We start from the raw sequence: 14,052 nt of genomic DNA on the forward strand, positions 1-14,052 counted from the left end.
TTTTTTTTTGCATCATAAACTGCATTTTTGATGTCCCCCACAAGTTCTCTATGTGATTGGTCAGGGGATCGGGCCGGCCACTCCATGACCGCAAGCCTGTTGTCTGTAACCAAGATGTTGTTCGCTTACTGCTGTGTTTTGGTCATTGTGGTGTTGAAGCCCCCATGTCAGGGGTATTTCTTCTTCAGCATTGGGCAACATGATCTTCTCAAGTATTCTGATATATTCCAACTGATCCTTGATCCCTCGTATGTGATAAATAGGCCCAACACCGCGGTATGACAAACATCCACATATCATGATTCTTGTACCACCATGCTTTACTGTCTTCACAGTGTACTGTGGCATCAATTCAGTGCCGGGGGTCATCTGACATAATGTCTGCGGCCACCAGACCCAAAGAGGACAATGTAACTTTCATCAGTCCACACGATGTAGCCCCATTTCTCTTTAGACCAGTCTGTGTTCCTTTGCATATTTTAACCTCTTCAGGATGTTTTTTTTTTTCGACACAGGGGCTCTGCGGGGAGTTCTTGGTGGTAACTTGTCTTCACTTATTTGTCTTCTGATTGTAGCCGTAGTCACTGGGAAGTTCAGATCTTCTGTGATCTTTCTGGAGGTGATCATCGGCTGAGTCTTTGCCATCCCGGCTATTCTTCGATCCATATGAACAGTAGTTCCCGCTTCCTTCCTCGTCCTTCAGGTTTGGGTTCACTTCCAGGTATTTGAGACCATCTTAGCGGAGCAGCCTGTAATCTGCTGCTCTTCTCTGGATGGTTTTCTTCTCCAATCAACTTCTTAATCAAAGTCCGTCCTTCATCAGAACAACGTCTGGAACGCCTCATGTTCACCAGAATGTCAGAAGGAAACTCACTATAACCAACATGTACAACATTTGCCGCCCTCCTACCTTAAATAAGGGCCAACATTAACCCCTGGTATTCCACAGATTTAATGACTTCACCAATTTAACCCCTCACTGCTATTATTTTTGAAAACTCCCCTTTTAATGAGTAATTCAGTTACTCAGAATGAGCGCCGCCTCCTAAGGGCACTTTCACACGGCAGTTTTCATGTTCAGTTTTTTGTTTGCCCAAACCAGGAGCGGGTCCACAATACTTTCTAATGTAAAAGACTAGAGATGAGCGAGCCTACTCGGCCACGCCCCTTTTTCGCCCGAGTACCGCGATTTTCGAGTACTTCCGTACTCGGGCGCAAAGATTTGGGGGGCCCCGTGTGTGAGTGGGGGGTTGCAGCGGGGAGTGGGGGGGAGAAGGAGAGAGGCCTGCCCCCTGTTCCCCGCTGCTACCCCCCGCTCCATCACACCTCCCCCCGGCGCCCCCCGAATCTTTGCACCCGAGTACTGAAGTAGTCGAAAATCGCGGTGCTCAATCGAGTAATTACTCGAAACGAGTACGCTCGCTCATCTCTATTAAAGACGCATCGCAAATTTGTGCTTTGCGATTTTTGTGCGATGCATTGTTAACATTAGAAAGTCCCATTGACATTTGCGTTAACGCAGCGCTAACAAAACACAAGTGTGTAGGGGCCCTTACTCTGCCACACTTACTTGCTATGTAAAAATATCACTTCTACCAAAAACAGTGATTTCGCAGGTATTTTCTGAACCCTCCTGTACATGTATCTCATGGGGTGTAAGGAGCTAAGGTGCATTTAGACTGAAAGATGATCGCTCAAACTATAGTTTGAGTGACAGTTTTGAGCAATCATCTTTGCACAACTCTAAGGGCGCCCACCCACTGGTGTTTGCGATTTTCGTGCGTGAAAAACACAGCGTTTTTCGCGGCGTTTTCGCGGCTTTTCCATTAATTTCCATTGACTTTCATGGGTGCATTAGGAGAAAAATAAGGACACATATGCAACTGACAGTTCCTATGTTAAAAAACGCAACGCAACGCAAAAAAAAACGCCAGTGGACAGGAGTACATTCAATTCTAATTGCTCTTGAGAAAAAACGCAAAACGCAAAGAAAAAAAAATCGCCAGTGGGTGGGCGCCCTTAAGTAGTTAATTAGCTACTAAAAGAGTTATGCAGGCGGAGCGGGACACTGCTGTTAATGCCGAGAACAAAACAGCTGTTTTGTATATGCAAACAGCTGCTATGTAGTCACAGTTACCAGCAGTGTCCCGCTGAGCTGCTAGCTCTGAGAAACAGTAGGAGCGCTGACAGCTCCTTTGTTCTCAAGAGCTTTCAGTTAGTATCCCGCTGGGAAGTCCTAGCAGGATACCTGCTGAAAGAATGCTATCAGTGCCCCCCGCTGAGAAAATCACTGATAAGGCTCATTTCTAATTTCTAGCTTGCTAAAAATGAATGATGAACGAATAGTGCACGAACAGTGTGCGTTTAGATGCAACGATTAACGCTTTCCAATCCAATTCGTATCCTGGTTTTCCTAGGGGGCTTACTCTTTTTCTGCCGTTATACAACGGCGCTATCTGCTGGCTAAAGCCAGCACTGCATGAGGTGACACGTTGGATAGGCTCCGACAGCAGAGAGGCTGGCAATATACAGTAAGAGAACCCCGACGGATGTACAGCCTTAAATCATAATGTCTTCAGAGGTCAGACAGTGGATTGGAAAGGGTTAATGTTCAAAAGATGGCTTTTGAGCGATATCATTGTATCTAAATGGGCCTTTAAACTCTGACTAGTTTACTAGATCCTGAGTCAATAACGCCCGAGGCCACGCTCAACAAGAACAGATTCATTGGGATATACATACAGACGGGTCTTTCTTTAGCTTCACTCTTAATGCGACTTTGAATTACTTTACAATGGACTTTGTTGTGTTCAGATAAGAGAACAGCCCCATTTACACGCAAAGATGATCGCTCAAAAGATGTCTTTTTAACTTTCGCCCCATTTCCCTCCTGAGCACAGATGTTAAAATATACGCAAAACTTCTCAGCATAAGACTTCTCTCGATCCTCCCCCTTCTGGTGGCAACAGACCAGGTTGGATTCGTCCCCCAAAGACAGGCCCCCGACGATTCCTGAATCTTGTCAGGGTGGCAGAAAGGAACAGAACCCCAGCCCTGCTCTTGGCGCTAGACGCTGAGAAAGCGTTCGATCGCATACATTGGGGATTCCTGGAAGCCACCCTGGGAAAGTTCGGTCTTTCGGGACCCATCAAGTCTGCCATCTTGTCTCTGTACTCGGCACCGACCGCAAGGGTCCTCTCTTCAGGATGCCTCTCCTCCCCATTTCCTATTTCCAACGGCACTAGGCAAGGGTGTCCCTTGTCGCCCCTAATATTCGCCCTGATCATGGAACCATTAGCGGAAACGGTCACAGCTAACCAAAATATCCAGGGTATCAAAATAGCCTTACAGGAACACAAAATTGGATTATATGCGGACGACATTATCTTTGCCATCACAAATCCTGTAGCCTCCCTGAGACAAGCCCAAACTGCTCTAACCAAATTTGGCAAAATCTCATATTATAAGATCAACGACACCAAATCTCAAATGTTAAACCTAGGCTTGGACGCTAAGACTACGCAGTCTATCTCAGAATCCTTTCCCTTTCCCCGGTGTAAGGGCTCCCTGCCATATTTAGGTATCAATATAACATACCCTAGCTCCTTAACCTTCTCCCAAAATTACACACCACTCCTACATCGCATCCCGAGCATTTTAAGTAAATTTCGCAAACCCTTCATCTCATGGGCTGGCAGAATAGCTGCGGCTAAAATGATGATTCTCCCGAGTATATTATACGTTTTCAGAACGGTTACTATCCCGATCCCCACCCACTTCCTATCAAAACTTCAAGCTCTCATCAACCAATTTATCTGGGGAGGAGCACACGCCAGAATTAAATTCTCAACTCTGGCAAAACCATATGAGCTAGGAGGTATGCAAGCCCCTGACATTAAGAGATACTTCGCCGCAGCTACACTGGATCAAATTAAACATTGGTGGATCCCTGCATCCCCCAAGAAATGGGTAAACATAGAAGCAGCAACTCTGGGAGCCCCCCTGATCTCCCTTCTAGGAGCTACCCCCTCCCGCTCCATCCCCTACCAAGCATTCAAGCGTCAGTCCAGATATGGAAACAATTAGTTTCCTCAACCTCGGAAAAGGTGCCGGCCTCACTCCTTCCACTGAGATTTCTATCTTCCACCCTCCCGGATTTTGAATACGGGACCTGGGAGAAATTCGGAGTTAAAAAGATTGGAGACCTTTACAAGGAAGGGTCCATTATGGACTTCCCCACAATAGGTAGGATACATAAACTCCCCAATAAACTAGGTTTTTCGCACCTAAGACTAAGGTATGCATTACAATCCATAGATGTCCACAAGCCCATATTCTCCAAAGCAGCCTTCACATTCTTTTCACTATCAACAGAGGTCTCGGGAGGCATATCCACCTTTTATGAATCTTCATTCTCCCTGATCGCCCAAACTAAATCAACCCACATGACTCTATGGGAGCTTGACTTCAAACAAACCTTTAGTCTGGAGGAGTGGAGCCGGGCGCTTTCATGGACCAAAAAGATCTCACATGGCATCTCTCACTGGGAATCCTCCCAGAAGATATTTCTCTGCTGGTATCTCACCCCGGCAAGAATAGCCAGAATGAACCCTTCAACCTCGGAGGCTTGCTGGAGAGAGTGCGGTGCAAAAGGTACATACTTTCACATGTGGTGGCTATGCCCCACCATTCGGTCCTTTTGGAACCTAGTATTTAATTTAATACACTCCGTTACAAACCAGCACGTCCCCCCGGACCCTATCCTGGCTCTCTGCTTCTTAAAAACAGATAAATGATCCCCTTTCTATTCAGCTATCACCTCACACATTATCCTAGCGGCACGCCTAGCAATAGCTAAACATTGGAAATCAAAAGAAGCTCCCTCTATATCAGAGGTTAGAAATTCGGTGGAACTCACCTTCCACCTAGAGGAAGCCTACTCGCGTAGATTTGTCTCCCAACACCCCCGTACATCCTTTTGGGCAACTTGGCTAGACTACACAACCAAGAACCCCCTCATAGAGAGGATGGGAATCAAGCAATAAATGAAAAGGAGGCCCTATCCTAAACACAGCTCTCAAACCCCGAACTCACTCTAGAACGTAATGACTGGTTAATAGAACCCTAAAACAATCATCCCCTTAAACATGGAAATGAACCTCCGTTGTTGTGGTTTTTTTTGTGTTGCTATGTCCTTATAATAATATATGTTTTTGTTTATGTTCATGTTTGAACCTCAATTCAGCTATGATTACTACTCACCTATTAAGGTGCCTCCTTAAAACTGTAAAATGTTGTTTATTTTGAAAAAATGTCAATAAAAATTCAATTATTAAAAAAAAAAAAAGATGTCTTTTGAGCGATCATTTTGCATAAACTACTATATGGTACTAATCCCCATTAGTATCAAGTAGCAGTGTGTGAGCCCCTGGGAGCTGTAATCAGGAAACAGACCACCCGCTGTTCCCTGATTACTTTTGCTTTGTTCTGCGTCAGGGCTGACAGCTGAGAACAGATGAGACAAAGCAATCAGCTGTTATCAGCTCTCCCAGGCAGAGCACAGTGTGCAGTCCGTCTTATCAGCTGCTCTGCTGAAGGATGGTTTTCAGGCAGAACTGAATTCCATCGTTCGGCCGAACAGGGAAAGATGGGCACATTTACACACAACGATTATTGCTCAAAAGATGGCTTTTGAGCGAATTTTGAGCGATAATTGTTGTGTTTAAATGGGCCTTAACCCCTTGAGTGGCACGCCCGGAAATTTTCCGGGACGAGCTCCACTGCTCATAGTGACATAGCCCGGAAGATTTCCGGGCTATGTATCACTATGGGAGCTGCAGAGCACAATGCCACAAGCAGTGACAGTGTGCTCTGCCTGCACAGACCCACACAGAGTAGTGCAAGGGCTTTGAAAAACCAGCAGAAGATATTGCCGGCATATCGGCAATCTCCTGCTTTGTTTACAGGTTGCCATAGAGACCATCGGCTTGTCAGAAGCAAGCCGATGGTCTCTGTGGCAGGGAGAGCTTGGTGCTTGGCTGTGAGAGGACAGCTAGGTACCTGCTCTTACAGCAGAGATCAGAGAAAACCTCCGATCTCTGCTGTGTTAACCCTTTACATGCTGCAGTCTATGTGACTGCAGCATGTAAAGGGCTGTCACTGCAGCATGTAAAGGGCTGTCACCATCGGACCCCTGGAATGTGATCAGGGGTCCTGATGGGTCCCTGTGGAAGTCCCCTAAAGGGACAAAAAAAAAAATTTTTTTTAAAAAGGTTAAAAATTATTAAAAAAAAATAATAAAAACACTTGTCTCCCTTTACTTTGTAAAAAATCAAAAATACAATCACACATGTGGTATCCATGCGTCGTAATGACCCAGAGAAGGAAGTTAATACATTATTTAACCCCTTAATGACATGGCCCCTTTTTTTCTTTTTTCCCCATTTCTTTTTTTCCTCCCCCCTGTTTAAAAAAAATCACAACTTGTCCCGCAAAAAATAAGCCCTTATATGGCCATGTCAATGGAAAAATGAAAAAGTTATGGCTCTTGAGACACAACTGCAAAATTAGTTGAAATTCAATGATTAGACCATTTTAAAAAACCTGCCCTGGTGGGCACGACAGGGTGGTAGGAAACCCGCCACTCAAGGGGTTAAATGGGTTAACATAAGATAACTTTCTGCAATGATATCACAATCAGGGTAAAATGTCACAACTTTATGTCTAGAACTCAGGGGATTATCGGACCCCTAAAATAGGGAAGGGATCAGTAGTGGAACTCTTTACCTGTTTCCCATTAATTGGGAGGACGGACCGCTGCATTGTCTCCTCGCAGGTCCTTCTCCCCCAACACCAGTCCTATCCCCCACATGTCATTAGACACTGCTGCTGGTACCGTAACCATCAGTGCTGCTCTAGAAACATCCTTACTAATGGTCAAAACAGCCACAACAGATGCAGATGACATGTGCGGCAATACGACTGCTATGTCACAAAGCAGCCGGGGCGAGACGGAGGGTGACCCACGGGGCGAATAGCAGGAAGTGATGCATTCTTCTGGCCATGTGACCAAGGGACAGAGCGAACCTTGGAGTCTGTTGTAGATTTCGCCTCCAGTGGGTAATTTGTTCTGATGTTACCACCTCGGTGAAATCCACCCGTGGGCTGAGAATCTGACTCTTTTCAGACTGCTGTGTGCTCTTCCATGGACTTCTATAGGACAACATGTGCACGGTGCTCTGAAAAGAGTCAGAGTTTCGGACTGTATGTGGCCTTCACTGGGGGGACGGAGCGGGAAGAGGGGAGCGGGTAATTATAAAAAGATTACATCCCCTGGCTCCGCCATTACCTCCTCAAACAGCATCATAACTTAGTTTATGGCGCTGTTCAGAGGTGACAGGTTCCCTTTAATGAGATGCCGGTGATCGATCAATAGATCATATAATTATATATCACAGTAGTGATCACCAGTCATGACATATTCCATAGTCTTCTATCATCCAGCCAGTAAGGATACAACTCACCCCACACAATGTTCAGCGGCGCCCCCAGGCTGCTGTGATCCACATAACAGGAGTAACTGTCGTCCTCGCCGGGCATCACGTCCGCACTGACCCTGATCTGATAGGTGCCGTCAGGATTGGGGAGGACATGTGTGGTCTCATATGTGGGAACGTAATCCACCCCGTTCTTCATCCACTTCAAAACCACATGTCTGGAATGGAATCCGAACACATGACAGTGAAGCATCAAGGTGCCATCTTTATGCTGAACGGATACCTTCACCGTTGGCTGAACTGAGAAGCAAAGTGAAGAATATGAAATGACAAGAATTAAGACGACGCATCTAAACATCTTCGCTCAGTAAGAACGAGAGCCGACCCTCCAGTAACTGGGCATATGAATAACATGCATGGGGGCGGTAGTGAGTCACTTACATTCTGGGGACTCTTTCTTGTGTCAGGCCACATAGTACGTGTAGTGCACCAGACCTGTGTATGCCATATCTGTGTGCAGGTATAGTACTCAGCAGCGCCCCCCTCAGTATAAGGAGGGGTGTGTGGTTGTTCACCAGTACCTTCACCTGTGCGGTGGCCCCTCCATATAGCAGTCTGGCTGTCTGCATGTTGAGGGATGTGGTGCTTCTACCTGCCCTCTTGTATTAGTACATTGGTAATTATATGGCCGCTTCCTGTGATTGTGTTTGTTAATATATTCAGTGCCTATTAGACTGATGGACTTAATGTTACACTTATCATAATTAGTCATATGGATCTCACAGAGATATATAACACACTAGATTTGGACTAGTTACAGGCCTCTAAGTATCTGATGTCATTATCAGTAAGGGGACACAGTACTTACAGTATGTCCCCGCCCTCCTAGAACAAGAGGTGAGTTAGCCCCTTACCCCAGTAGACTATTGGGTTTCCTAGTTTCTACATCATACATTTGTATAATGCACCGATATGGGGGCAGAGAAACGTGCTGCTCTCCCCCCTCCAGACACCGGGTGCGCCCTTCATATTTATCTAGAGGCACGCTCAGTTCGGACTACCTTGGCCTACTAACCCAATACTGTACTACATAATAAATGTGAGGGGTTAATTCTGGTTTATGTTTTAATAGAGAAAAATAAGTTGTATTTCACAGAATAATTATGCTTTGTAATCTGCATCCCGTCCTGGGAAGACATTCAAGGTTATGCGCCCAAATAAGTTTTAATCACAGTATGTGGATGTACGTCTTTGTAACTTGTTAAAGGACACATTAATAATGAGTTGTTCTTTTACAAATGTTCCACTGACCTTGACAATGTACTGAGATGTTACTTATCATATCCTGCATGAGCAAATTCCTATATAAACTCTGAGCTTCTTATAATAAACTAGGCATTTCATTCGGTTTACTACATATGGTGTGGTTGTCCATTGAATCCTCTGAGTACTCGCATGTCCAGACTAATTGGGAAGCAGACAGCATCAGCTGAAGGGTCCCCTTGAGACCCCCAACATTACTTGGCGCCCAACGTGGAGCAGAAGCCAAATCCTTACCTGCAGCCGATACCTGACGACCCCGCCTGCCGACCGACTGGACTAGAGGTTGTGGGACCCCAGAACTTAAAACACCGGTGTAAGGTAAGCCCTTGAGTTGCCATTTTCCAGCTCCGGTCTCCCCTGACTTCAGTCCCGTGTTGACAGGAGGTTAGTCGCTGCATGTTATATAGGATGCTTCTGCCTGTAATTTTGTGTTCTTAGTGACCGTGTTAGACGGAAGAACCCATGAGATAAGATTGCCATGCTGTCTGCTATAGAAATTATTGCTTTTATTCTTGCTTTAACTGCCGGACTCATAATGTTAGCTGTAATTTGTTATAAGGTTACTAAAGCCGCCCAGCAAGGCAAGCCGTGGTCCCCCCTATCCCCGTAAGAAGGTCTGTGTGACCAATAAGTGTCCTGCCAGTTGCGGACTTGGCAGAAGGGACTAGAAGGTCTGTGTGACCGCCTGATTTACCCGAAGGAAGCTGTGTGCATCCTTATACTGTGTGATTGAGGTAAAAACAGGGAACAAGTCCATAGTACTAATAAGTGTCCTGCCAGTTGCGGACTTGGCAGAAGGGACTAAAAGGTCTGTGTGACCGCCAGATTTACCCAGAGGAAGCTGTGTGCATCCTCAATACTGTGTGATAGTGGTAAATCAAGAGGTAAGTCCATAGTCAGAATGGGGTCCAAACAGTCTGAGACTTTCCTGACACCCATCGAGATAATAAGAGAAGGGGAAGGGAAGGACATTTGTAGGCAAGCTTATAAAGTATATAAACAGATAGGACTTAGGAAGGCGGGAACCTTTAACTATGAGTTCTGGCAACAGTACGGGAAAAAGCATATGAAAGATATCAGAGATGCGGGTCTAGAAAAAGGAATAGAAGCGATAATAAAATATAGTAAAAAGGTAAATGTAGAACGCTGGAATTGCGAACCGAGGGATGATGGCATATTCGTGTATGCACCCCCGGTGCCCAATCCAGCCAGGATGTATCCGGTTCTGCCTGCCTCTGGAAATGCGCTCCCTGACTATCAGAGTTGTACCTCAGAAAGGAAGCCCTATTGGGACTGTCCTCGCTGCGGACAACAGAATCCAGAACACAGGGAGACATGTTTTGTTTGCAGGGCTCCTAAGCCTAGGCAACAAGAGATGTATCCGATTGTGTATGACGGAACAGATGGCCATATGCCAACAACTACCTGAGGGATTGTATGCCACAGTTACCTCAGAGTGTCGGTTAAATAGAGGGGTCCCAGAGTACCGCCAGACCACTTCCAGTGGGAAGGAGTTCCTGGCAAGACTCCGGCGCTGGACAGACGCCCAAAATAAAGAACGACAGACAGCCTTGACCACCTGCCGTAGGGAAAAGAATGAGACCCCCAACATGACCTTCTGTCATGTCTGACTATGTTCCCACACATAGGGATATTATAGCCCAGAGCTCTGATGGTCTCCGTTCCCCTCTTATAATAATTAGGTTTACTCCCCCCTCATTCTATAATAGTCATAATACTATCTCATAACGTTATAGGGTTTAACCCCTCCATTCAAAAGAAGAAAGGCCGTCATACAATATCTCACAACCGAGCCGGACATCATCTGCCTCCAGCAGACCCTCTGTTACACCTCCTCTGCTCCTAAATATCTTCCTCCCCACTATTTGTAGGTCTGCTCCTCAGTAGCTTCTATAAAATACCAAGGTGCCCCTCAGGAGGAGGGAGAAGAGCGGCCGCCTCACACTGCGATGCATAAGGGACAGAAGAGCTATAAGGGCTCATGCTGCAGCGATTTACACATACGCAGTCCATACACTCTGCTGGCAGAGACAGGTACGGGCCTAGTATGGCACTGCGCATGCCCACAAATCACACGTCACAGACATCTGCAGAATGATTTTTAATTTTTTTTTAATTTCCCGCTCTGAACATCCGTATGGAAATGCTGCCTGTACACAATGTATTGTGTATGGACAATGTATCGATACGCAGATAATAGGGCATGCTGCTATTTACTTCTCTTGTGTATTGATATGCAGTGCCCACACGCCGGTGTACATGGAGCAATGAGGGTCCAATGACTTTCATTGCCTCCATTCACCACGTATCATGCGTGCAAAGCATGTGTAATTCACGGTGAAAACACGGTTGTGGGCATGAGCCTTTAGGCATCTTATTCTTAAAGATGATTAGATGGCAGCCGATAACCGGGCAGTTATGCTCATGATGGCCGACATTCTATAACTTTGCCCCAGTGAATACTTAGTGAGGGGACCCGACATCTGCTGTAATCATATATGATTGAGACGGCATTGTACAGCACCGCCATAGAGGAATAATGTGATAGCCGCTGTTTGTCATGATTGTATATCTGGAGGGATATCCTCTCTCCTAAAGGAGGGACTCTAGTTGTGTGAATATCTGTACAGCGCCACCTACTGTTCCATCTTTCTTATTTGCATATATTTCCCAGAGGAGCATGTATGGCCTTTAAGCCTTCTCACTCACCTCCTAGGTGTCTCCACACACCTAGGGGCTCTACACCAGTACCGTTCTGTAATGGGGCCCCATGAGTTCTGTAATACCCCTGACTATAGTAGGTGATGAGGAGCACCTGGACTACCTGTACATTATTATGTAGAGATGATACCCTTTCGACCCAAGTCAGGAACCTACCGCACACGGATGAGGGGCAAAAAACAGCTGCACATTTAGGAATTTCTGGCTTGGCTTTCAATTCCCAATCATTGTTTTAAAGACTTGTTTAAAGGGTCTGACATTGATTTGAAAGAATCCCGCTATCCAATAGGTGGCGCTGCAGAGGTATTGTTCCATCTTCATGATGATATAATCATGAGAGTCATAGGATTAATGCAGTAAGAAATTGACCCCATCTAATTAGGGGCAATGAGGCGGATGATGGTTGTGACATTGGGTAGTCATGAGGTATACAATGTCTTCTAGAACTACCATCGCTCTCCCCATACAACGGATGTGTAAGGATGAACTTCATAGCCATGGCCAATAGGGAACTGAGACCCCTCACCTTACCATTACTCCTCCTTCAGAAGAGTGTAATGAGATAGAGTACAGTTGTTGTTAAAGACTGGATATGTGCCAGACCGAGGCAGGAGAGACACAGAGTCAGCCGTCACTAAAATTACTCCTCCTATGGAAGGGGGTAATGTGGTGGAAGATGGCAGTCATGAATGAGTAGTTATGGGGGACCTGAGACTCACAGTCCTAGTATTAGTCCTCGTATAAGAGAGGGTAATAGTATAGAGGATAACGTTCATGAGTGACCAGACCCACGATATGAGGAAGAGTCGCACAGCTTACTATTACTCCTCCTATAGAAGAAAGTAATATGGTGGATGCTAGTAGACCTCATCCAGTAATCATGCAGAACACGGAGACCCACAGTCCTACCATTACTCCTCCCGTAAAAGGGGGTAATGAAAATGGTTGTCACTACTGACTGAACCTGTGCGATACAGAGACGGAGAGTCAGACATCTTACTGTTACTCCTCCTATGGAAGGGAGTCAAGTGGAGAATGACAGTAGTCATCATTGAATCATGCAAAATCCAGACCCGTAGTCCGACCATTACTCCTCCCATAGTATGGGGTCATGAGATAGAGGATGCTTGTTATGATTGACTGGCCCTGTGCGATACTGAAATAGTCACACAGCTTACTATTACTCCTCCTACGGTTGGGGGAAATGTGATGAATGACGGTGGTCATCATTGACCAATCATGCTGAATACTCCTCCTGTAAAAGAGGGTAATGAGATCGAGGATGATTGTCATGACCAGCTGGTAACTACTTGTCCCCTGACGTTTAATTGTATAGTCATGGAGGATCTGGAGTCTCACTGTAATTCAGTTACTTCTCCTATGGAAGGGAGTAATGTGGCTGCTTGATGCCATAACAGGGCATTGCTGGTAGGCATATACTGGCTGTGACACTATTATTCCTACTAGTAGTAGTAAGGGTATAGTCTATGTGTGGTAGCCCAGGGCAATTATGGTGTACAGGGACATCTGCCCGCCGGGCACTGGGCTCATCTGATGGTCCAGCTCTGTATAGCTCCTCTCAAATAAGAATAATGCCCTTTAGGGTAGAGGTTACCCGGTTTAGGCCAGTGATCATTGAAATGATGGTTGCTGGTGATGAGAGGTGTAAACAAAATGAGAATCCTGCTGAACCCCGTGGAGCTACCATCACTCTGATGAAGGCTACTGAAGCTGGTGAAAGTGTGAAGTACCGGACCATCGTCTTATGACTAGTTCCGGCATGAGAAGACTGACCAGAAGCCAGGAAGTGCCGCGATATGCGTGTGGTTTTAAGTGGGCGCTGTGATGAGCCAAGTCTTGTTTAAAGACCGAACTCACATAGCAAGGGAAGTTTCGCCCCCTTGCCGCATCAACCAAAGGGCCAGCCCCTGTTGTGGCCTAAATATGTGGCAATCGAGCGCAGACCTTCGTGGGAGGGGGGAGACAGCGAGTGAAAAATAAAGATAGTTGTCACTGATGGCTCTGCCATCCCTCCCCGGAGCACCCAGACGCCTCCTAGCCTGGCTGCGCACAGTGGCAAAAGGGATAATGGCAGCGATCAGCGCTGCAATACAAATGTTCATGTGACGCCAGCACCTTTCCTTGATGCATCATTCTGGTCGCAAATGATGATATAAAGAGTCCAAACAAGGGTTGTTAAAGTAAACCGAAGGCACACAGTTTACTGGGCATCTTCATAGCAACATAACCGTTTCAACTTTACGAATGCAGTTTTTAGTCACAAACCTCTCAGATATAGCTTGAGCTAACAGTCCTTCCTTTACTGCTCCTATCCTGAGGCACAAGTTCACTCCGCTACCACAGGCACATTTGATCATGGCCGCTTTTCTCCTAGTTCCGTGGGGTCTGCCCTGTCTGTGCTTTCTCCAGCCGCAGGTGAAAAAGACTCTCTCCGCTCTGGCCTCCAGTGCTTGACCTCTTCATTCTACTC

General features: G+C 46.1%; 1 protein-coding gene across 8 annotated transcripts in view; it reads right to left on the bottom strand.

Moving 5' to 3' along the window:
* LOC136620513 (class I histocompatibility antigen, F10 alpha chain-like) overlaps positions 1-14,052 on the bottom strand; it is a 77,741-nt gene that overhangs the window by 9,558 nt on the left and 54,131 nt on the right. For all 8 annotated transcript variants that reach the window (XM_066595332.1, XM_066595339.1, XM_066595336.1 and 5 more), the window contains exon 4: positions 7,524-7,796. In XM_066595332.1, coding sequence (XP_066451429.1) covers positions 7,524-7,796 — 273 coding nt within the window. The remainder of the gene's footprint in view (positions 1-7,523; positions 7,797-14,052) is intronic.

The sequence above is a fragment of the Eleutherodactylus coqui genome, chromosome 3 (genome assembly GCF_035609145.1).
Source record: "Eleutherodactylus coqui strain aEleCoq1 chromosome 3, aEleCoq1.hap1, whole genome shotgun sequence".
Classification (NCBI taxonomy): Eukaryota; Metazoa; Chordata; class Amphibia; order Anura; family Eleutherodactylidae; genus Eleutherodactylus; species Eleutherodactylus coqui.